Source organism: Erithacus rubecula (genome assembly GCF_903797595.1).
Source record: "Erithacus rubecula genome assembly, chromosome: 2".
NCBI classification, from domain to species: Eukaryota; Metazoa; Chordata; class Aves; order Passeriformes; family Muscicapidae; genus Erithacus; species Erithacus rubecula.
The window spans coordinates 50463091-50488838 of NC_136685.1; the positions used below are offsets into that span (position 1 = coordinate 50463091).

Genomic DNA, 25748 nt, shown 5'->3' on the forward strand with positions numbered 1-25748 from the left:
CTGTCCTATTCTTTAAGTTCCATCAGATGGGATGAGAGCACAGCCATGCCTGGAGCTGGCTGAGTTGTTCTTACACTGAACTGGGTGAAGGGGAGAGGGGTGACCTGTGCAGGGGGTACAGAATGGCTGATTGAGATCAGACCAGTGGGTGACTAATGGAGATTTTTACTGCAAGATTTCTGTAGGTAGGTATGGGGCTTTTTGACATGAATTTGATTTATTTAGCTCTTCCAGAAGAATGGAGAAAGGCATAGAGGTTAGAAAGAAACTAGTATATATTGTAATCAGTGCAGAGATTTAAATTAAAATTATTAATTCTGAAGTAAATAATTGGGGTGCATATAATTTTTATATAAAAGAATCTTAATGGGAACAAAACAATTTAAGGTGTTTGAAGTGTTTTAAAGGATTTTTTTTCTAATATTTTTGTATATATGCATAGATTTTAAAAAATTACATTTGAGGAACATGATCTGTTTGTGCTCTGCAGGATGTTAAGATGATTGTATGCCGGATATCAAGGCACATTTTAGAGGATGCACACTGTGGAAGATTTCCAAAAAGGAAAACTTCAGTTTGTCAGCTGAAAGACAAAAAGATTTATTCTCCCTTCCCCTTTATTTTGTTTATATTTTTGGAGGGCCACTTTATTAGATACTTCTGTTTCTAAAGTAAGGGCTGTACATGGTGTATGATCTTTTTTCATCTAATGCATCATAAAAAAACATGCCTTACTATCACAGGAGTTTTTTAGAACATCCTGTGAAAAGGACCTAGTGCTCTTTGGCTGTGATATTATGTGTTGAATGAGGTCCTATTTAATTGTCTGTTAGACACCTCTATTGAATAAATGTAAAGCAAAACAACATGAAATTTCTAGGAAAAAAGTTTCTGTCAGATTTCCATTTGTCTTTATTGTCTCAGAGTTGCTTCACTGGTTGCTTGTAGTTTCTAGTGGAAGTTGAGCAGACAACATCACCTCTCTTTTTTCTGAGCAGTTTCCTTTTTACCCTAACCACCTATCTTATAAGTATAATGGGAAATTCAGGCTGTTTTATTCTAAAAACTAGTTATTTGCCTTTCATAGGCAGTCACATGGAGTTGGGTCTGGAAGATGAAGTAGCCCATTTCTTGGAATCTTTCCTAGTCCTTTTCCTGTAAGTCAGTGCCCAAAGTATTAAACAGTCAGTTGCAAATTAATTTAAAAGAGCACTGCTAACCTTGCATTTTTACCTGCCTCTGAGATTGTGTCCATTTCAGATCATTAGTCTTTATTACATTAAATGATCTTTGTATTGCAGTAAGTTTTGCTTTTGCTGGTAAACTTTGTATTTGGACAAACTTAGAAAATGGGTTACTGGTTGTTGCTGAGAAAGCACTTGAGGTATAAACTCAGAAGAAATGTTTTGCCTGTCAGAATCAATTAGCTTGAAGAATGTTATCTGGTGTCCAAATGAAATTACAGATAAGTAAGACTTTCTTCATGAACAGGAGTGTTTTTACAGATAAGATGCTAGTTTGTCCTGCCTTCCCTGTTTCTTTCTTTGTCTTTCTTTCCCAGCAGCTTTCTTAGTGGAACACAACATAGCCATCAACTGATACTGTAAACTAAGCATTTTCTGCAGCAACGCTTTATGAATTCACTTTATGCATCTTGTTTTGCCTGAAAAGTTTAATTTTTTTGTTTTGTTTTTCTGTTTTGTTTTGTTCAGCTTCCTTTCACTTTCATAACTATTAGGACAAAACTGAATGTTGTATTTGTTCACAGACATCCCCTTAGAAACTGAACAAACCCACTCAAAATACTCCAAAGCAGTTAAAAAAAGAAATAATTCAGCAATTTGTGTTCTTAAAACCATTGTCCATAGCAGCTCATGTCATGAAGGCTGGGAAGTACCTGAGACCTAGGAGAAGAGTAGATTAGACTTTCAGCCCCTACCTTCTTTAGGAGGTGACAGGTTTGAAATCTGATCAGGAGAAGGACTGGCAGCTTGTGTGGGATATACAGGTCAGACAGAAGGGTGTGTGGAGGCTGGAGTTTAAGGTGCAGTAAACCCTCTGTGCTCTTCACAGCCCAATCTCTGCTGCACTATACCTGTGTGCATTAATAATGAATTACCTCATGTGTAAACAGGGCTTTGCTTTACTAAGAGGGTGCATAATGTCAAAAAGCATGGTAAGTTTGAGGCTGCTGTTATGGCTTTAAATGCTGTTTGAGGGCTTGTTTTGGTTCCTTGGGATATTACAGGCAAGGCTTTTCAGGAGTGGTGAATTAGAGGGATTTGGGTAATTTTTACCAGGCTTTAGAAACCTCTGGAAGAAGCACCTTACAAGCAGAGATCACAACCTAGAGCTGCAGTTACTCTGAGTCATGTCAGGAATGTCATGGACACTTAGTCTTAATTTAGTCTTTTTTTCTAGTGCTAAGGTTACCACTTTTGGAGTTGGATGGTCACAGAGCAGTGGGCAGGAGGAGCTTGGCACCATCTGAAAATCTGATACCTACCATGGGGATGGAATAGAAATTATGGAGTGCCCAGATTCTTGATGATACTTCTGAAGAATGCTGGTGGCACTGTCCATTCACAGCAGCAGCAGCTGTGTGCTGGGGATGCTGTACCTTGTGTAATGAGTCCCCAGTGTGCTGCAATGATGGGAGTGCAGCAAGATTAAACACTGAGGACAAGAACCAGTCAGTTGCATTTCAGTGAATTGGTTCAGACTCTCCTTTCTGCTTTCCTTTTTTCTATCACTAATGGACCAGTTCTGTTTTGGCTCTTTATTCTAAAAGTTGCCAGGGGCATCTTTGAAAACTCCAGTTCAAATGAGAATGTTTTAAGGAAAGTACTGACAGAAGCTGTTAGTATTGTCACAAGGACTGTTGACCTCTAGAGAGGTTTTTCTCTTTGTTCTTTTTTTTCTCCTGCTGTAAAGGGTTCTACGTTTCCATTAGTAGCTCTTTTGTAGTTTTGAGATACTTCATTCATACTGCAGAAAGCTTACCTAACAGAGTTTGTGATCAAAACAAATAAACTGTGAACCTGAAGACAGAAGTCTGATTCAGTGTGAGTAGAAATAGGGTGCCAGTGGATGCTTGGTAGTTCTCATATATGGAAGCAGGTGATTTGGGTATCCTGTCATATGCACACACAGAGGAAGGTCATTGAGTTACTGAAGTCAAAAGTCAGGAATATGGCTCATTTAGAAGTCTGGAATCAGGTATAACCATGGTGGGAATATGCCATTTCAGCATAGAGGGCTGCTTTGCCAAGATTTACAGCAGAGCTAAATACACCCATTGTGATTGCTACAGCAGTCTTTCATAAGGGCCGTGGCTTATTAGTTAAAAATAAGCCTCCTTTGCATATGCAAATTTTCATTAGTCTAGTTTAACACTTAACTTAAACACTTCATTTGTTATATAGATATAGTCACTTCTAGTCTTTTATAAATCCCTGTATATTGTTTTCATATGTAGTCAGGGCTGAATCCATAAATTTAATATACAGTCACTGTCTCTTGCAGGCCAGAGCATGAGCTACTGCTACTAGTTGTCTTACAGATCTGTCTTACAGGGTTTGAAGGAATGGGGAACTGCAGCATCATCACTGGGTTGGCTGCAGGATGTGAATCTTCCTATTTTGGGAAGCATTAAGAAATATGTATGCAACATGTGTGAGAGGCACAGTTTGTAAGACAGTATTTTGAAGTGTTTCACTAGAAAGCATGGGTCACATGTAGTCTGAGAAACTGACCCTTCTCAGTCTAAACATTCTAAACTTGGAACTGGTTTTAATATTTTATTTTTTTTAAAAATGTGTATAGCTTGAAATGTCTTTCTAAAATTTGCAGTGGCTCTGTGTATTTATTTTTATGTTGTAGTCTAAAAGAATACATGAAAAGCATATAAACATAAAAGGCAGAAGAAAGAATCTCTGAAATTCCTGCATTATATGAATAACTTAATGTATTAAGCTTTCACTTATTTAAGCTACTACTGTGAGCTCATGTAACCTTTTCCCATTTGTGGTGACTCACTGGTTGTCTGTATTTTCTATGCATAATTCTTCCTGTGCGCAAAACAAAGTTTTTGGCATCAACAAGATAATTATACTACTCACTCCCTTAGGTACCTTGTAACCAAGAAGTTAATGTACTGAAGAGAAGCACCATTAGATAGATCAGTTTTTCATTTTGTATGGTAGGAGTCAGTGATTAACTGGGAACTATTTTAGTGACAGTGACCCTCAACCCATAAAGTCAGTCTTCACTCTCACTAAGCAAACTCAGTGCTAAAGATGGTGATTTAGCAGAAAATTCTGTGTTAGGATTCCTGAAGCATCTTTCTCACTTGAACTGTGCTTTAAGGAGTCTTCTGAAAAGAAAATACTCTTGTTGCTATAGTGATAAGTTGGAAGATTTATAGGCAGCTCATTAAGATTTCTCTCAGAAGAAATCTGGGCAGCTGGAAAATGTTCTGGCACAAGCAGTTTGTGGCCACATTGATCATGTTACAGAAGGAGCTCCTGGGTGACACTTAGAATACCAGCTAGTGTGGGTTGTGCCAGAACAGCTGTGAAGCAGTATGAGTGGCCTCTGGGAGATAACCTTGGACAAAATGGAAAAAAGTAACAAGTTTATGTGAGAACAGATGGTTTTATAAAGCAGGAGCAGTGGAGTGTGGAATTGTTGTTAGCTGTTGTGTTATAGTACATTGTAATCCGAGGTTTTATTTTGTACCAAACTTCATCTTGAAAACGCAAATTCAGTATCTTGTTTTTACATTTAGTTGTATAGTCTTTTTAAGAAACCCCAGCTTTTCAATAGTTTGGGTTTGGTTTTTTTTTTCCCTGATCCTCTTCTTCAGTAAACACTTTACTACCTTTTTTGTTATTCTTGAGAAGGTATCCTTGAGATTATGGTATAATGGAAGAAAGATTATGAGGTAGGATCATCTTAGTTACCAAGTTACTGATGCCAAGTGTGTGATTTTTAAAGGGCAAAGAATTCTGATATTAAATGCATTTTTAAAAAGATCAATTTAGAAAGTAAGCTAACTTGTCTGTAGAGATTGGCTAAATCTTAGTGTGGGTTTCTTTTCTTCATGCACAGCTTGAAAAAGAAAGGCAAGTCAAACAAACCACCGAGACAGTCTCTGCCAATTCCCCTGGATCTCCTGTTTCCAAAACACCTTCTGAGAAAGATGATGAAAGTAAAGTTATTTTGGAGCAAATCAGTTCCTCTGAAGACAACTGTAAATTTCCTGGGGAAAAGGAAGCTGCTCCAGACAAGGAAAAGAAAAAGAAAAAGTACAGTCAACTGAAAGACATCAGACGCACAGAACTTAAAAGATACTATAGTACCGGTGAGTTATGCTAATGCTGTAGTATTTTAAAATATGTTTGTTTTGATAGCTTGCTAGTGTATTTTTCTCATGTTTTGTAGGCCTTTCTTAAAAGGGTAATTAACTTTGGATATCCTTCCTATAAAGGCAAATAGAATTGCATAGTTCAAAATATCTGCTACTAACTTATACCTTGCATTCTCACAAAAATGCCAGTATCATGTTTCTTAATTCTAAAACTTAATGTTGTTCTAGGCAGCAGTTAGTTTATTATTGCATTTTATTTGAGTTATTTTTATTATCTGTTTTCAATGTTTTATGGGGTTCAGCTTTTTTGGCAGGGCTATTTCTTTCATAAATGGATGTATACTGTTTAAGGCTTCAGTCTAAATTGATATTCATGTTTGTCTGTTGAAGTGTGAGGAAGTAAGTAAATTAACTGCATATTTTTAAACAAGATGTCAAAGAGCTTGTGTGATTGCTTGTTTCCCCTTCACCCCCTCGATATCTAAGTAACTGCATAAATTATAAATTCCTTTTTAGATTTTTTTGCAAGAACTTCTGAAAAAAATTAATTGTAAATTAATATATGAGATGAGTCACATACACGTCTGTTTGCAGTTCTGGATTGTAATTTGTTAGATACTCTTAAGTGATTTTAGGTATGATTTATGAAATACTTCTCATTCCAGATTTTGTCCTGGTATTTTGGTGGAATGAATTCTTAGATTTGGAGAACTCTGGTTCTATCTTTGTAAAAAATCCTTTCCCAAAGAGAAGGAATGGAACAGAAAACTGTACCTATCCTCAAAGCAGACTACTTTACTGCTCACAGAGTGTGTGTATGGATGACTGACTCCTAAGGAGGAGACCTCTTTAGGATAAAAAAAGAAATCTGCAGCAGAAATGTTATGTGCTGAGTGTTCACGCAGACTAGCCCACAGCTGAAGAATGCCTTTTGTGAGGCACTATTTGCCATAAAGAAGATAAACCCTGGAGTAATGCTTCCTGGCAAGTTCAAGGGTTTACAGTGATTTATTGATCAGGCTGTAACTTTTGGCAGATTTGAATGTGATGAGAGCAATTATTTGACAACTAAAAGAAAACTTTCTTCTCTCTGTCTGAAGTTCTGACCACACTGTTCTGGAAATAAAATCTTTAAAAGGAAAACTGGAGAATTGTTCATGAACAAACATGTAAATTCTTTCTGCTTTGGTAGTATGCTGATACAAAAAACCCCAAACACACCAAAACATAAATTTCTGCTGCATTGCTAGTGAAGTGCTTCTTCTAGAAGCACTTGTTGGTTTGCACCTAGAGGAATTTAGGGGTTTCTGAGGTAGCTGAATTTTGTTTCTCAAATTTTTCAGGAGTTAAATTAAAAAATTCTGCAACAGTTGGCACTTGAGATGGTGAGATGGGGGGCAATGGGATCACTTCCTGTCACTGAAGAATGTGGCAGTGCTAGCTAAGGAGAAAGTGAAGATGTCTTTGAGTTGTCTTTGACTTGTGATCCAACAGTCAGTACAAACTCAGGTTTTACTTATGTCTGTTTCATTAAGTGTTCCACAGTTTCACATGGGCTGGCATCATTACAGGGTGACTTGAAATGCTACTGATCATCATGTAGGTGTGCAAAGTTTCTGGGTTCTGCAGAAATACAGAATTTATGTTGAGAAATAATTTAATGCTGCTGTTGAGCTGAGCACAGACCCAACTGACAAAATCCAGAGAGATAAAAACCTCCTTCTTGTTTAAATGCCTTCTTTCGGTTGTTCCTAAAGGCTTTCACCCAACTGGAACAACAAATTGCAGAAGTGAAAGTTTAGAGGCAGAAAAGAGTCGATTGTGTGTTTTCAGTAGAATTGTTAGTTGCCATGACACTGGACTGCATGGCTTCTATTGCCTTCACCCACCACAGTACAGGTATACCTGCTTAGCTGTTTGTTACTGCTGCTGTCCAGAAAGCTGCCACCTTTTCCAACACCTGGGTAGTTTCTTAGAGCTGTCTGAACACCCACAGCCATCTGAAAGAGCTGGACTTGATCCAGTAGTTTGCCTTTTACCTGCATATGGCATGGCAGAGGACAGACCCATCTGTCCATCTGAGCACAGTTCTGCCAGGTGTACATTCAGCATTTCTCTGCAGCTGCAGTGGTGGGAAGGTACTGCCAAGTCTGTAACAACTTTATCTTTTCATTGTTGATATGTTTTCATATGAAAGTGCCTGAGAGGGATTATCCATATATATATGTCTGTCTTAATTATTTAATGTCAGGGATACATGCACCTAATTTCCCTCTCCCCCTCTACCCTGTCTTTTTTTTCCTTCTGACTTCTCCCATTATTGATGTTTCTGAAGTTCTCTGACTAAAAAGCATGCACTCTCTCTCTGCTAACCATTTTTCTGTTTATGTTTTCTGAAGGGCTTGGGAGTTTTGTTGTCTGTTTCTGCCCAACTATTTAGCTTTGACTAATGTCTGGAACATGGCAGAGGCATTGGAGCTAGATGAACTTTAAGATCATGTTTAACTTGAACAGTTCTGTAATTCTAACTTTATGAAAATATGACACAGGAATGACTCCTTTTTTCCCCCAAAATGCTTTCTACACTTTTTCAAAATGTTTAAATTCCCCTCAGAAGAAAAAATTATTAAATGTAGCAACAGCCTTGTGTATTCCCATGATACAACTAAGCTTTGTGGCTTAATGGAGGTTCTGTCATTAGATTATTTGAGTCCAGAGGAGTTGTGTCTGTCAGTCTAACAGAATGAAGACCACTGTCCTCTGAATAATCTCCCTTTCATATTTTACAGGACAATTAATCCTTTTTTACTTACTGTTCTAAAAGATGGGGGAAGGAATATCTCATTGTAATTTTTCCTTGAACACCACGTCCCTTCATTAGAGGCTTGTGAATGTGTTTGCCTTTTTGAATTTATAAATGCAGTGACATCCTGACTCCCACTTCGAATGCCGTGCTTTTTAATAGATTCCCGCAGGCACCAATTCTGCCAGGAGGATTTTGTTGACTCAGTAAATTCCTCTTCTCTTGCTGAAGGACTAACACAGCTTCTGCAGGCTGTGCAGAGCTGGAGGTGGTTATCCCTGCCAAGCTGTGTATGAAAGAGAGTGGTTGAAAGACGTGGATTATTTGAGGAAGGTGAAGTGCAGCGGTGCAGCCCGAGCTCCTCTCCTGCATCCCGTGTGTTCATGCCGGTGGGTGGCACCGCCGAGCCGGGGAGGAGGAGGAGGAGGATGTGCAGCTGGGGCATCCTGTAGGAAGGGATCCTCCAGCATCCCTCTCCCAGCCCGAATGCTGTGCTGTTCAGTACAGCATATCAGCTTGCACTGCAGTGGCACCCTTACAAATAACCTGAAGTTCTACAGGAATGATCCTTTTTCTTTAGGCACTGCTAAGTGACTGAATAGGTTCTACTGCCAGAAAGTTTCTCCAGTGTAGCCTCATAGCTTCCTTTTCTCTTAGCACTTTCACTGTTCTTCAGTGCAAGTTCCACAATAATTTGCAACATTCAGTCTCCAAATGTCATCCTACAAGACATTGCCTTGAGATTCAGCCCTTGTTCTCTTGCCTTGGAACACCCAAGACGCTAATAATGCTTGTTGTTTTTTTCCTGAAAATCAGTGGAATTAACACTCCTTTCTCTATATTTTTGCCACATCTTTTGGCTTTTGTGGTAATCTGCTTTTTAACTTTGTCTTACTCTTTCTGTTGTTGTTGCTGCAGTAAACATATTTCAGATTTCTGAGGACATGTTTGTCTGGCACAGTACAATGTGTAGGAGCTCTGGCTGCTGTACTTGGTGCTCAGGATGCTCTCCCCTTCTTGGGATAACCCAGCTGACCTCCTTTTCCAACTTGGCTGCTTGGTTCTGGCATGCTTTCTCTGAGAAGCTTGTTTTTATTGAAAGGTGTTGATTTGACTCCTGTGGGATTAGGAAAAGACAATTCCTGTCAGGAGTTGCTGAACAACATTTGTGTTGTGCCACTCAAGATGCTGAAGCAGGTAAAACGGTTAGCTTCTGAAAACAAGCAGTGTAATAGTGGTAAAAAAAGTTTGATTTAGGTGGCTTGTTCCATACCACTTATGGTAGGAACTTTTGTTCCTTTTTACTTTTGTCAACAAAACAAAATTCAGTTGACTAGCTTATCATTCTGCTCTGTAGTAATAAAGCCATCCTTTTGCATTCACTGTGTAGTGTTCAGTTTCTGCAGGAGTGAGAGGTAAGAGTAACAAAACCCCCTCTTATTTGTAGCTCTGATTTACATCAAAACAAGCAGAACTCCTAAACACCATGAGAAGGAAAGTGGTATATGCCCATTTAATTAGATGGTATATCACATATTGATCAGGAGGTGCCAGATTATCTCCCTAGGGGCAGAAAGCAAATGCCTTCTTTTTGACTTGTCCTCCTTGCCATCTGTTGAGCAGGGAGTGATAGAGGAGTGGTGCAGCATGTGTGCAGTTACCAAGCCTCTGAATGTTCTGGGTAAATGACCAAGAGCAAATTTTATTAAGTAAAGCAGAGAGGGCATAGCAATATTCTTTACTCATTATGTGATGAGATTGGCCCTGACTGGCAGTGAAACGGCAGAGGCAGCTCCCATGATACCAGAAGTACTTTGTTTGAAGGATGTCAGTTGCTTGCAATGCAATGAAAATTTATTGAGAATTTAAATGTAATGAAATGGTGGGACTCTTACTGGATGCACATGGCATAAAGTTAGGTTATCTGCTAAACAGGCTTAATCTGAAGTGGACTTTTCCAGACAATATTGAGTAAAAAATAGGACTTCCTTATGTTTATGTTTATCTTGGTTTTGTCTTTTGTATTACCTGGTACAGAACAGTAAGATGCAGTTGAGGACCTAATTAAGGGGCTACTCATAAAAAAAGAAGAAAATTAAAAAAAAAAACCCTATATAAATTTTTGTTTGTAGCTAGCTAAATGTAATCAGCCCTAATCTCTGGGGGCTTGATTTGGTCAGCCATATTTGTGTAGCAAAGTACTTTCTATTCTAAGTAATCCTGCTCAGTGTTTTTTTTAAGTTGCTTAATATAACAGAACAGGATATGTTTTCTCAGGTTCTGAGACCTTGCCTTAGTGTTTGTGCTTCAGGCCAAAAATGACTGTGGATATAAGGAGGGGTGAAAATGGAAAAAATAGGTTTCTTTCAGAATAAAGATCTCAAATAAAATTGAAGCAGCATAGGAAGAAGTCAATTTGGTTATAATTGCCTGTGTAGAATACCAAAGGGATTGGAATAACTGGGAGGGTAAACTGAAGGTACTGACTGGGCAGTGGCTGATTGGGAAGCTTCAGGAAGCTGGTTTATTAGCATTGGTTATAGAAACCATGTGGAAAGAATAAAGTGGATAGATGACTGAAAGGCAGCTGTTTTCAGGTGACTTCTTTCGGAATGAGAACAAATGGTCTTATCCCACTGGATCAGTGTTAAGGCCATCAGGTTATGTTCAAGCTGTGCTGTTAACAGATGTTTGCTAGAAACAGTTGCATAGAGAAAGAATGCCTTGTCCATAGGCAGGAGAATTCAATCTGAGCAGTAAGTACCAGTAATAATGTTGTTAGCATTTAAGATCTGAACATTTGTGTGGAAATGTTTTAACACTGGGCAAGCTCCCCATGTGTGGTATCCTCTTCCAATTCTATCTTGATGGATAAGCTTTTGTTTGTTGTTAAACTAAATAAAAGATGCAAATAGTTGAAACTTGATGTTTTGTATGTAATAGGTAGGTATTGCCCATCAACACAACCTTGGCATTATTAGCACCATGCTCAAGGCAAACGAGCTAATCCCAGAAGACTGAGCTGTTTTTAAGTCTGCTGTTAGGAAGGAAAATAAGTCTGCTGTTAGAAGGAAATAAAGCTATATGGATATATGAAACAAACTTGTAAACTCACCTGTTGATAGTAATGTGATGTATGTTTCAAGTAGGAAGCAAGGGAATTTGATGGGAAAGTAAAGGACAGAACATGATAACTGTCCAGGAACATAAAAATTAAGAGATTTATTAACTCTTGTCAAGAACAAAAGAGAAACTAAAAATAATTTTAGCTCAGTATGTGATATTAGCAGTTGAATTCTCAGTAATTTTCTGGTGCTTCTGACAACAAGGAAGATGAAAGGACATAGAAGGAGAATTGATCTATTTACATACTGTGGTGTGACTTTTCTCCACTCAGTTTAATAGACACAAATTTTTTTTAATTGACAGAGCTGCTTTTTACATAGGAGTCCTGAGACTTTATTGATGCATTAGTGATACTGATGTGTATTTTTCTGTTAGTTTCAAGAAGGTTGATACAAGCTTTCAATATTCCTTACTTCATTTTTAAATTGTCATTCAAGGAAAATTGTATTTGTAAGCATTACATTGCTGATGTCATGTACTAGTGTTTTGTATGGCCTTTAAATTTATATTCTAGAATGTCTCAAGTTTAAAATTGGGATGGTAGGTCCCTCTGGTAGGATGACTAAGTGTGTTTAGCTCTGAAGGGATCAGAATCTTTCTGTGTGGTTTAGCACTTTAGAGGTGAGGGGGGAGAGTTCCCACCATGTTACCAATGTGGAGTTATGTGGATTGAGTGGTAACTTGAGTATAGGCAAAGGTAGGTTGTAGAACAAAGCTTTCCAGGATGAATGGCCTGTAAAATATGAAAAATTACTTGGGGCACTTGATGTGCCTATTTACCTGACCATAAACTTGGAAAACATAATTTTGGAGGCAAAAAGAATAGTACAGGTACTTGAAAATTTTATGCAAGTGAGTAAAAGGAATTACAGTGTGACTGCTTCTGAACTGCTATGTGCAAGCCTGGTGGTGTGTGTGATTCCAGGGTGAAGTAGTGCTAGAAGGGCAGTAGGAAAGCCCATGCTATTTCAGACCAGAGCCCATTTAGTGTGGCATATATTTTTCCACAAAGGCCACACCTGGATGGAAGATGATGTACACAGTGAATTTTGTGAAAGCATCCACACTACTGTCCTCTTCTGAGCTGCTCATAGTTCATGCATTTAGAGTGCTCTACCATATGTTTATTTTGCCTCTCCCTGGGCCTGTGCAGGTTTCTGCAGTATCTTTTGGTGGAGAGTGGACAGGTTTGCTACCATTCTCTTGAAGAGCAAACTTGCTTCTGCTGGCTTTGTTGGGTCACCATGGGTTCCTGTATAAGTATCTGAACAGTTGATCCTTACTCACCATCTCCCAGACTCCTGTGATTCTTCTTATGCATTTCTTTGTTGTTTTCTGGATGGTTGATTGGGTTTTTGTTTGCTCTTTTCTCTCTATAAAATATCCCTCTTCTGTAGTTTCCAGGCTGAAGATCTTCGGCATTCTTTACATATAAGCTGTTTCATGGCTTTGCTTGTCCTTGTTAGTCTTCTCCGGACCTCTAGGACCCAGGATGCTGGAACAGGGGATGTTTTCCTCTTAATTTGGGTTCTCTGACTTAGTTTACTGTTCTGTTCTGTTTAGCACAGCTCAGGGAAGAAAGAAAATACTTGGAGACTAGAGGGAGTTGTGAGAGACTACTTTGGTTATAATTTTTCTTGAGGGAGAAAAAACTCAAGAACCTTATTATTTATGCAATTGAAGTATCATAGCAAAGGGCTTTGACAGGCTCAGCAGACCAGGACAGGGAGAGAAACAAGTGGAGATTAGAAATCAGGGATACCTTTATAACAGTGGCATAAATTATTGAGGCAGAAAATTAAAAAGTGGTGTTTCTGTCATGGGGGAAAAAATACCAGGATTTGCTATTTTACAAAGTTGCATTCCACTACAGCAATTACTCAAAGTAAGATTCATGGCAGTGAAAGTAAGATTTAAGGCAGTGACATCTTGTGATCTATTCTGGAAAGGTCAGACTAGGGAATGACAGGCTGGTGTTTGGTTAGCTAAAGCTGATCTCACTGCTAAAAGACCCAGGTGTGTTTTGAAGGGCTGTCTGTTTTCCCAAGGCCTGAATTTTCAGAAAGAGTGAACACTTATATTCTTAATTATTTTTAAACTCAGATGCACTTATCATTTCTGGAAAAGTGGTCCCAGAGGAAGAGAGGAAGGCAGTGGAGCCCTTGGTGAGACTGTGACAGGTGTGCATGTGCAGGAGGTGAAAAGGAAGCATGCCAGGAGAATTAATAAAAACAGTTGTCATATTTCTGCCAGGGATAATGAAGGGAAATATGTCTTTGTGGTTAGCAAGTTTGTCACTTCCAGGATCCACTGGCTCATCATGCCTGGGGTAGTCTTGCTTTCCTAGGATGTGCCAGCTGCCTGCTGAGGCTTGTGCTTGCTGAGCACAGTGCCCTGTGAAGTTAGTCTCAAGTACCTGCAGGGCATGTGCAGCTCTTCAGAGGTGGTCTTGGTAGTGTATCCTGTGCTGGGATGAAGAGTTGGACTCTCACAGGTCTTTTTCTTCCATGTTTCCTGGGAGGGCTGTCAGCCAGGCAGATTGGATCCTTTGTCTCTTCCCTGACCCGGGCTTCCAGAGCCTGTACCCTGCGGAGCAGTCCTCTGCAGCACCCAGGTGCATCAGCTCTCCCCTTCCTAGTGACTCACCACAGCCACTTGGGATTTCTGCCCTCAGAGAACAGGCAGAATACTTTCATTCTAATTTCAGACATTCTTCTCTAAGACAGGAATATTGATAAGTCAAGTATGTAAGGAGCAAAGTATAATGCATTTGAAATCATGTTGCAGATCTTTTGGTCTCCAAGCAGAGGCATGAGGTAGTCATTTTTATCCTGCATAACTCAGGCCTTGTATCCTCAAGGCAGCCTTTTAATTTCTCTTCTCTTCTTCTTTTAATTTCTCTTCTTCATGAAGTTCCCATATTGAGTTTGAAAAACACTGTTGAAAGTTAATATAAATGCTCTGAAAAGCAGCACTCTCTTCAAGTGCATTTAAATAATAATACAAAGTTAAGCCAGATCTTTTTGATTGTGTAATTGCCTTGCTTCCAGCTTTCTCTACTGGCATTTCCTAATATCTTCTCAGTCTGTTGTGATGTTTCTGTTGCAACTTGTTGGGTCACAACAACTTGCAACTTGCTTGGGATCAGTAACTTGTATGAACTGAGTTGCTCTTTTCTATGGCTTCTGAGGATCTGTGTGATGAGGTGATGGCAGTCAGCAGCCCGTCAGATGCCATCACCAGACACAAAAACATGGGCATATGTCCTGTATCTTTAGAATCTTCGTGATTTTCATCTCTATTGACCTTGCAAACACCAATCAATAGACAGGAAGTGCAGTGCTTGATTTGTCCAGGTTGGCTTACATGGCATAGCCTTCCCAGGCAGGCTATGGTGTGTTCAAGCAGAAAAATAATGAAGAAAACCAGCATGTTTAGTGTTAACAGTTTTAGAAAATGTCCATAGTTGCTCTTGTGATGCCTAAGTATTCCTTCCCTCAGCCCTGCTTTGTTGACAGGCTTGTTCTCCTCACTCTGTATTGTCCTTGAGTACCTGATGTAGTGGATAGTCAGAAATTTTGTGGTGATACTTGAGTGAAAGATGTGTTTACATGCTGCCATGTTCCTGAACAAGATTTGCTAATAATGCTGTCAGACCACAAAGGAGCTAAATCAACTTCTTGGAGATGAAGTAAATAAAGAGGAAATTTAAGTTCCTTACATATTTGCAGTTTTTCATGTATTCAGTATGTGAATATTGCATGAATATCAATAGTCCAATTTCCCTAAAAATACCTAGTAGCAAAAGGAGTTATTATCTTTTTTATCAGTTCTTTGAACTGATTGTCATTTTTCATTGAGGCTGTGTATTTTCTGGTGATCTCTTTATTCCTTTGAAATAATTGCTTGGAAAATAATTAGTGGACAATCAGTTTTTATGGAGAATGTTGTTCAAGGTATAGATATTTCAGAATCATGTGTCTGGATTTGTACTGATCAGGGAATTGCTGTTTTCTGTCAGGAGAAGTCTCAGTAATGAAGGAGCACAAGTGTGGTTGTGATGGATGACAGATGCCCTTTTGTTTCAATGACTGCAGCAGTAGCGAAGGAGGAAGCCAACTGATATGATTCAGTGGACTAAAAATATGTAGAAGTAAAGGTGAGGGCTTGTCAGGAGACTCTGGGGAAAGTGGGAAGCAGAAAAGAAAAACAAATACCTGAGTTGGTGAGAAAGTGTAGGGATTTTTTATTTCTCTTTTAACATGGTAGCAGTACACTATCCAAGTCTGAGTAAGGAATGTTTCTAACTCTCTGGTTTTCTTCAGGGAGATAGGTCTGATCAGATGGCCAAAAAACCTTTTTATATGCTCCCTAACTGCTGCAGCTGGCTAAAGGAGGGAATAGTGCTGGGGTGTCTTTCTCAGAGGCTGTTGCTGCTGAAACATCAGAATGGGTGGAAGGTGTCCCAAACCAGGAATCTGGTCCTTGTGGTGGTGGGGTTCACCCACGCTTGATAGGAGCCGAAAGAAAGACTTTTTATATAAAACTAGTAATTATAATGTGAATGCTGTTCAGTTCATCACTTTGAGAGTCATGAGAAAAGCCAGAAAGATACTTTGGATCACAATTACATAATCCAATGCACTACTTTGCACATAGCAAAATCACTGAAAGTTATTAAAATGTCAGAAAAGTGGGAAGTAGGAATGGAAAAAAACCATTCAGATAAACTGATTTTTCTTCCCCCTCTGTCATCCTAAGGAGGTCTTTCATATTCTTGAGATCTCTGTGTTTAGAATCACTTAAGTGATATTTACTGTACTCCATCTCTGACACTATAATTGGTATCAGCCCTCATTCACTGATAAGGAAACTACCTCAGGAAGCCTTGTTTTCTTAATTTCTTATCAGTACCCTGATTAGGTTACTCTGAGGGATAACTGTTCTCCCCTTAATTTACTATGTTTCAGATTCTTTTAAGCTTCAGATTCTTTTAACCTTTTAAGTAGGTCTTCACTCCTTTGTCCTGGTGCTTGACTAGACTTATGGTAATGTATTTTATCGCTTTTAGCAAATCTGTAATAGAGATGTGGGACTGGAATGTGCTGAAAAAGCAGTGATGTACTGAGTAGCATGGAAAAATGATCAGTGTGTGATGTGGAAAAATTATTAATATCACACAGGTTTTAGGAAACCCTCTTTTCTGTCACTAGCACAGATTGTTGTTTCTTTTTTTCATAGCTTAAAATCTCTGGTTTTACTTCCTCCATCTCAAAAAGGATGCAGTAGGAGAATAAAAGCTAACAAGAAGGCCAGCCTGTGTGATCAGAGAAATAGCACTGAGTCCAAAGTATCATAGTATTAGTCAGTTGGAGAAAGTGAAGCAACTAAGAAAAGATGCTGGAAATTTATGGCATCATGAATGGCATGCAGAAGGTGAATAATGACTATTTATTTGTTCACCCTTAAAATAGCATTAATGAGGATGTTCAGTGAAATTGAGTATGAAGTACAAGAAGGAAAGCATTGCTTTGTGAGCACATCATTTTAGTGTGGGGTTCATTGGCGTAGAACTGATGTGGAGCTCTTGAAGCAACAGAGCAGTTCAGTGAATGCTTGTGTGGGCAGGAGGCTCCTGATGCTCCTTGACCTATTCTATCTACTTACAGAGCTATTTACACAGTTGCAGAGGTGTAATTCTCCTATCATGCGTCAAGGTCTTTTGAGTGATAAACTGATTGACCTCTTTATCGTACTCCTTCGATAGTTGGTTTCCAAATTACTCTTAGGTAACTTTTTTTGTAAGGTTTCCTGTGGCACTGCTAAACGAAATGTCAAGAGTCTGCTAGGAAACTGAGATACAAATATACCATTAAGGGCAGAAAAATTCCCATTCTCGACCTGTGCATTTTCAGTAAGCCTGTATTTTCTTGCCTTTTCTCACTTGGCATTCTTCTTCTTGCTGCTTATTATTTTACTATTTTTACATAATTCTTAATTTACAAGTTTCCCAAAAACACAGAGAGGTTCAGTCCACCCACTCTGCCCTTTGCCTAAAAATGCAGTGTGATCAAATTTGCATTAACACCTAGTCACTTCTCATGGATGTGCAATCCCATCTCCAGTGTACATACAGTGCAGGAAAATTTGGGAGGCAAAGCCATGAGCCATTTCACCACTAAGCAAATGTTCAAGTTCAAAAAGTAGCCAAAGGCAGTTGTTTAGAGCTTGTGGAGTTCTTCATCTAGGTCTGACTGAAAGAAATGTGGTTCCTGAGGCTTCCATCCTGCCTGTGTGTGCTCTGTGTGCCTCTGTGGCTATACTAGAGCTACCTGCCCTCAGATCATGTCAGAAAATGTTTGGCTTCCTGGAGGAGAAAAGGAAGAAGATAAGGGGAACTGCAGAGACAGTATATTGTGGTGTGCTGCTTTGCCAGGCTTTCCAGTCACTCTGCTGTGAGCACTTCATATACAGCACGATTTGTGACCTTGGCCTCACCATATATGCAGTATGTTATCTTAGAAGAACCTGTCAGGTTGAATGGATTCATTGCAATTTTTTATTTTGAAGGTCTGAAATTTTTATTTGTCGTTTTAAAACTTTATATGCACAATTAAAAATAGACTAGTTAAGAATTCACACTATTCAAATAATTAGGATGTAGTTTTGAATTGCCCAAACCTCAGTAGTAGTTAGACATAATGTATGGACAGTATTCTCAACCCTTTGTTTCTGGGATAGAAAAAAAAAAAAAGGGGGTAGTAGGGAGTAGAAGAAAAAACTATCCAAACACAAAATGTCACATTTTGGTTTTAGGAGACAAATTCACAGACTTTGACTCCTTCTTTTAGCCTGTAGATAAACTGATTATACAACTCACATTCTTGCACATAGGTATGAAAGAAAAGTATTTAATTGTTAAACTTATTTAGGATTTATTAACATTTATTGACAAAAAAAGCACGGAATTTTGTTCAATCTAAGATCAGCTTGTCTTTCAAACTTCTCTTTTTCTTGTCCTGAGATTAGAGGTTTTCAACTATGTGTGCATATTTAGTTCACTCTTCTCTACTGTACCACACTTGTGTTCAGAACCTTACTAAACAAACAGGATCACAGTCCTGTCAGCCAAGAACTAGAGCATATTATATGTCTCCTGTGAATACAATATTTCAGGTCATAACATTTTCCTGGATACTATTTTTTAATCTCTGAATTTACCAGGGAATGCAGTTAGGAGGACCAGGAAAATACTTCACAAAGGGGGAGAGGGGTCCTACCTCCCAGGTAGGAAGCTCCAGGGGAGAAAGTTGTCTGTATTGCTATTTTGTGACCTTTTTGTGCCACAGTGGTGTAGTGGTTGCTGTTGTGGTCAGCTCTCCATTTTCAAACACAAAGCTTTGGAACAAAAAATGTTTAGCTAATAGCAAATATTATAAGCTCTTTAGAGAAATTGCTTTTATTGCATGTCATTATTTCCCCCATCTACACCCAGACTTTTTCTCATTCAGCAGGTGCAAAATCTCTTCCTCTCTCTCTCTCTCTCTCCATCTCTCTGACCTACTTTATTTTTGTACCCACCCCTCCAAGGTCATAATGGTGCATGTCTAGTTAGTGTTAGAGATTATTGCTCTCAACTGTTTCCTACTTTGTGTACTGTTTTGGACATAAATAAGGATAAAATATCTGAAAACTTGTTTACTTTTTACAGCTAGACCAAATAATTTACTAGAAGGTGAAGTCTACCTCTCTTGTCTTTCTCCAGGGAAAGTCACAAAAAATTCAGGTACTTTGCCTACATGAGTGTGATATGTAGTTGTAATCATAGTTATCCTGGACTAATTGAAGTGTTATGTCGTGGTAGCCCAAAACAATGTGAACTCAGTAATTGGCAGGGTTTCTTCAGGCAGATTGTGCCATGTTGGCCCTTGTATGTAGGTAATATATAAAGAAAACATCCAGTGTTTGTCAGGTTTTTTGTCTGTCATGTTGTCATTGTGTTTCTCATGGTTTAATACTGTGTCCTGCTAAGGCTGCTGCCGTTCCCTATTTTTCCACACACTGCTTTCACTTTGATCAGCAGAAGGTGGTGGGACAATGGTGAAAATACAAATAGTCAGAAAAACACAGTAAGAAAGCTTATTTAAAAAGTTTCAGTGTGGGTGTTCAGTCTCAGAGATGAAGTGTCTGTGATCATTGAGTGATGCTGTTTCAAAATGCTGTCAGGGAAAAGCCAGCGTCATCCTGATCTTCCCCATCCTCCCCCTGTCCTTCATGCCATGTACACTGTGTGCATGTACTGAAACTGTCTGTGTTTGGTTTCTGCATGCTTTCTGCCCCTGTTGTCTTATCTGTAGTGTCCCTAACCAAAGCACTTCTCATGACTGCATTCCCAGCAGGTGGTGGGTGGGATATGCCAGCAGTAACACCTGGATGCACGTACAGGGCTCCTGTGTGTCTCATCTGACCGAGGGAGCAGCACACTGAGGCAGTCCCACAGCATTCATCTTGCTGTGGACGTGGGCCAGCAGAAGGTTCAGGTCCAGCACACTGGGCCCCTCCTTGTTTCTTGTGTACATTACAGTGTGGCAGGCGAGTCCTCGCCCTTCCTTTTACTATCTGCCTCTTGCTCTCTGGAAATAGCAAAGGTTGCAGCAAAGCCTGAATGCAAGTCAGGAGCCCTGCACTGCCATTCCTTTCCTCCCTGATCATCCAGAGCTGCCAGCTTGGACCACAGGAAGAGTGCTCCCAGGAGGACAGCCTGTCCCTGCTCTTGGTCCTGCCTGCTGGTTTTGCTGGGCCCAGCCTTGCCTTATCTTCTTGCCTCTCCCCACTTCTTCCGGGCTGCAGCATCCTGCCAGAGGCAGCGGGACCTTTCTAAGGGCTTGGGGGCAGCCAGGCAGGGAGAGCCATGAATTGCCTCCTGGCACCCCATCCCCACTCCTGGAGCTGGGGCTGCATGCTGCCCTCACCCCCCCCAGGTAGGCTGCTCTGGGCTCTGGGTTTGGAGAGGAGCCCTGTGGGGCTGGGGCTGGCTCAGCAGCTCCGTTCTTCCTGATCCCTGGCTTTGCTTACCCACTGCTGTTGTAAGAATTGGAAATGTCTATCCTGCTCTGGTAGAGAGCTCTGGTGCTAACAGCTTGTGAGTGTCTTTTGAGTCCTGCATGGGTTTCTGCAGCTGCAGTGTGTTCTGTGTATTTCTGCTTTCTCATGCTTGACTGTACACATGCATGCTTTGCAAGGCCCTTGGCACACTTTTACCTTCAGAGATAAAGTAGTGTTTAAATACAATGTACTCGTGGTGAAGTGGTGATTAACCAGTATTTGTTGTGGTTATACCAAGGCAGTAGATATGTGTATATTCACCTGACTGTACAAAGTACTTGTATCCAAGAGCTGAATGGTGTAGGAATCATGAAGAAACCTTGGGAGCAGTTGTGTATTGCTGTGGTATCATATATGCATTACTCTTGCAGGGTTCCTGAACAATTACTAAACCTGCTGTACTTGGTGAAGTTTTCTTGCCTTAAAATTCTATCTTGAGACCTAACAGGAATTTTAATGTGTCCTCTTGTTCTTCTTCACAGCTGCAATTTGCACATACTGTAGATCTCTTTCAAAACATGCTGAAAGGTAAACATCTCGACAGTCAATTACTTGAATCTTTTTTTTTGCTCTTTAGATGACAATCAAAACAAAAGCAATGAAAAGAAAGAGAAGAAAATGGTTTCTCAGAAGCCCCATGGTACCATAGAATATACAGTAAGTACTGGTGTATGGTGTGTTCATGCTTGCTTTTTGAAATGGAGTTGTTGAGGTTGAGAGGGAGGCAGTGGCACAAAACTGTAAACACTAATTCTTTCTCAGTTTGCACTTCTCTCAATAGTGATTGCCCCTATTGATACCATTCAAATACCACTGTATGGGGAGAGCTAGGGTCACATCCTGAATCTCTGTTCAACCCAGGATCTCTGCCTCTTAGAGCTGCCAGTTCCATTTTTACTTCTGCATTATGGCTCTCTGATAGACCAATAGTTTTGTTATTCTGAAAAATACTCTCATTCTTCAGGGTTGCTTAGGTCATCGAGCAGTTAACCTGTGCTTGATGAGATCTGTTTCTCTAAGCTAGAGCAGGGCAGCAGTGTGCTAGCTTGACTCCAAATGTCTGTGTGAGCCCTCAGGTCCTTAAGGGCATTCCACTTTCTACCACACAGAGCCTCTGTGGAAGTGGTGTCCCAGCTGGGAACTGCACAAATACCTGACATGCTGTGGCTGCTGGAGGTGTAGTGAACTTTGCAGTGTGTGACCTTCTCCCCTTTGCCAGACCAGTTCTAAATGCAGTTGTACTTCTTTAAAGTTTTGAGAGGAAAGGAGAGGGACATCTGTAACACCTCTACATTTTATCTACTGTGTAGTGTGAAAGAATACTTCTGTCCTGTTTTTTGATATGGGTTTATCACCTAAGCTATTAAATAGCTGGGGTTTTGAGGTCAAGTCTATCCCTGCAAACAGTCTGTTAGATGAGTTTAGTTCATGTCTGGTGCTGTGTTCAGTATAGTATCTTAATCATCAACTCTTTCTTCAGGCTGGAAATCAGGACACCATAAACAGCATAGCATTAAAGTTCAATGTCACACCGAACAAGCTTGTGGAGCTCAATAAGCTTTTCACACAGACAATTGTGCCAGGCCAGGTAAACTTTTCATTTATTTTGGGGGTTTTTTTAATGTGTGGAACATAATTATTTACTATGTATCTAGAAGTTTTTTACTACTTAAGTGTATCTTTTAGGTACTTGGATACAAGGATAATGGACAGTAATTTAAAGCCCTCTCCCAAAATGAACCTCAGTAGATTATTGCTTGGAATTTGTGTGAGGGGGAAGCTTTGTAATTGCCATATCTGGCTTGTTATTTATGTACTGTCACTAAAGCTTAAAGATGACTCTGAAGCTTAAGAAGATAATACATCCGTTGCAAGGGAGTTGGACTGTTGGGAAGTCTGGATAAATGCAATCTATAATGCATTAAAGAATTAGAGAGTTAGAGACAGAATTTGAAATGGCTATGTGCTCTTATGTTGGGTATGAGTCAGTCTCCTGTGAGATGAGAAATAAATGGAGAGAGACATTTTAGGAGAATCCAGGACTGGAGATGCAAGTGTAGATATTAACAACTGGTTCATAAAGAGCAAATCTCTGCTTCCACTTGACAGCCATGAGGAGGTTGAAGTGTCTTGGTTTGCATATAGGGAAACTGAGGCATGGAGAGAGGGTGACTTACTTAAGAATACCTAGCAGACAAAAGCTGGAATAAGGAAATTAGTTTCATCTTTCTGAGTGTTTTTAAGGTGTACATTGCAGATATGAGTGACCAGTATTGTGTTGTCTTTCTAATAGAACATAGTTAATAACCTTTTAGAGTTTTTGCCTCACTGTTTTGAAATACCTGTTTGTATTTAGATTCTCTTTGTGCCAGATACAAGTGCTGGGAGGCTGTCTTCTAGTCCTGGTGCTCCTGTTTCTCCTTCATCATCAGACGCTGAATATGATAAACTCCCTGTAAGTCAAACATGGTTCACTGGTCTTAAACTCTCAAAATATTTTCTAGTTCTGAAGCTGAAAATGAAAGCTGTGTGAATAGCTTTTTTTTGAGTTTAGAGGCCTTACGTGTAGTGTTCTGCTTAAATTAGTTTGCTGTACTGCCAAATTTACCATTGTCTTAAAGATACTCCAAATTAAGGAAATTCTGAGTGTGGAAACCCATAGCAAGTTCAGTTGGGCTCTAAGTCTAGCAAAACTACTAAAAATAGTGTAGTGCATAATATTTAAAGAATAGAAAGCTGAATATAAACAGTTATTTACTGTTTCCTACTGGAGATTCTTATGCTGTTCTGCAGTCCAGAGCCTTGATCCTGCATTGGCGTTCTTGAACAGGGAGGCTGTTAGTTTAGTCTGAGCAGTCAGTTTCTTTCTAGTTAAATGAATTGTGGTGGTATCCATAGACAGACTTGTCTTTAGGCAAGACTGCTGGATTTAATCTTTGTGAAAGGACTTAGCATAGCTGATCTTTCATTTTCTTTAGAAGGGTGATTTGCTTGGTGATTTTTAGATAGTACTTTTAGGCAGTTTAGCTGCCTCTAACATCTTTAACATCTGCTGATGTTAATTAGTCATTTCAAATACATCACTAATCAAAAGAGGAGAGAAGCTTGGAGTGAATAATTGTGTTTAACCTTACCCCTGTGCCATCTGCATGGGGAATCATACCAGTGCTCTGTGAGCAGAGGTCTTCAGTGGAGATGATGTGTCAAGAGCAGGCCCTCTCCCTAATGAGAGTGTATGATTGAATTTTGGTGAGCTGACCTGCCTGGGTGTTTTTTAATTTCTTGCTCGTTATTTGTATGAAGTTTCTTGTAGGTTACAGGGATTGGTGGCGTTTTTGTTTTGTTTTTTTTTTTTTTCCATGCACAATGCTGTGGGAAATGTACATATATACCAACATATATGATTGTTGCTTTTCTTCCTTATGCAAACAGAAAATAATTGTTTGAACCTGGCCTTTTCAAAAAGTTTTCAAAAATCCAGAAGTATATGATTCTGGTCCTGTTGCCCTCCACTGAACTTTTTGTTTTCTCAGGATGCTGATTTGGCAAGAAAGGCTTTCAAACCAGTGGAGAGAGTCCTGTCCTCTACGTCAGAAGAGGATGAGCCTGTGGTTGTCAAGTTTTTAAAAATGAATTGTCGTTACTTCACAGATGGTAAGGTAGGTGGAACATGATTTTTGGGCATTGTTTGAGATTCTCTTTGGATAAGTGAGAGAGGAATACTTGGGGAGTCAAATGCACTTTGTGTTTTTAAAGGATGTAAAAGTTATGTTGGCTTTATCTGTTACTGCTGTGTTTGTTGGTACTATGATAATATGCTGTGTAATTTTTTTCTTTTGCTTGTGTGTTGCTAGACACACAGAACGAACTGCACTTCAGAGTTATGACATGTCAGGATTAGTTGTCCAGTTCCAACAAATTGAGCAACAGCTTTCTAAAATCAGTACATGCCAAACTATTTCATTTATGACTTGAAGATAAATTTTAACTGTTTCCAGAGCAGTGTTTCCAAATATGTCATGTTGCTTCTTCACTTCCGCTAATGAATGTTGTGCAAGTCTAATGAAAGGATAAATATTGCATTATACAATCTTTTCTTTCTGTTTCTTCTAACATATGCTAGGACTGCAGTCCTAAATTACAGCAAGTGTTTTAGAAGCAAAGGAACAAAGTTTGGATAGTATTTTAGCCCATTTCTCAGGGTTGCAAGACATTGTCTTCCTGAACTGCCTACTTTGATATATCTGTGCTTGTTGACTCTGGTTTCAGTTAGCTGTCTGTGTGTTTGGGTTTTCAAGTTCTCTGGAATTTATAACACTGGAGATGCTAATCATTGTAGTTGCAACATTTTTTTTCCCTTAGTCCTAACTTTCATAAGATGGATGTGTTTGCACCTACAGTTTCTGATTTCTATTTGCATTGAGTGGATGTAGACTGTATTTAACAACTCTGCAATTTTGCAGTCTGCTATTTTGTAGAACATAATAGAGGACTACTTGATGTCTCACAGGTAAATTAGGGGCAGTGCTGTCACTTACTATCTGATGCTTGTTAGGTGCAGAGAATACAGATTGCCAGTTTTATGGCTGCAGGATGGAAAACGTAGTTTTCAGTCAGAGCAGTCAAAAATGAGATGTCCTGTTTGCCAGTGTAGCTGAAATCCCTTGTTGCCTGACTTCCTGCAGTGGCTGGGTGGGAAATATGGCCTACTGATGTATTGTCTTTGGCTTGTGGGAAAGCCTCTGCACTTTGTTTTGATTCTGTCATCCAAACACAAACCAAGTTTGAGGATCCAGTCATACAGAAGAAGCAAATGGGAAATATGAACAGATTTTTTTTTTTTTTAAATGAGCAGGTATTCATAGGCTAGTGTCAACCCATCAGCTTGATATCCCATGGCTTTAAAAAAAGCCCCACAAACTAAGCTTGTGGTCTCTTACCTGCCTATTTATGAGCCTTTGTGGCTTGCCTTGCAGATCACCTTGTATAATGAGTAGTATCTGCAGTGTGGGTCATTCCAGTTGATCTCTGTCTCCCACTTGTCAGATATCATGATTTTCACATACCTTCTGAGTTGGTCTGGTGAATCTTGTTCATCTGGAGGAGAAGGTGCAGAAGCAAGATAGTGGAAATCATCTTTTTAAACATTGAAAAATGGTCAGTTGCCATGGATTAATGCTAAATAGTGGCTGATTCAGCACCCTTTTATCAAATCCATTGCTAGAGTACATTTTGAAGAATTAAATTAATCCTCTGCAGCTGTTCAGAATATGCTTGGACCAATCATGGGAGCTGTTTATAGATTGGGAAGAGGCTGTCTCATATCAGATCCCTATATTTTAG

At 39.4% G+C, this 25748-nt stretch overlaps 1 protein-coding gene across 1 annotated transcript in view; it reads left to right on the forward strand.

Annotated features, from left to right (window-relative positions):
* Positions 1-25748, forward strand: part of NCOA7 (nuclear receptor coactivator 7) — a 79262-nt gene that overhangs the window by 34523 nt on the left and 18991 nt on the right. The window contains 6 exon segments of the mRNA XM_079298085.1: positions 5113-5120; positions 5123-5365; positions 20983-21062; positions 21886-21993; positions 22762-22860; positions 23939-24064. Of these exon segments, the coding sequence (XP_079154211.1) occupies positions 5113-5120; positions 5123-5365; positions 20983-21062; positions 21886-21993; positions 22762-22860; positions 23939-24064 (664 nt within the window).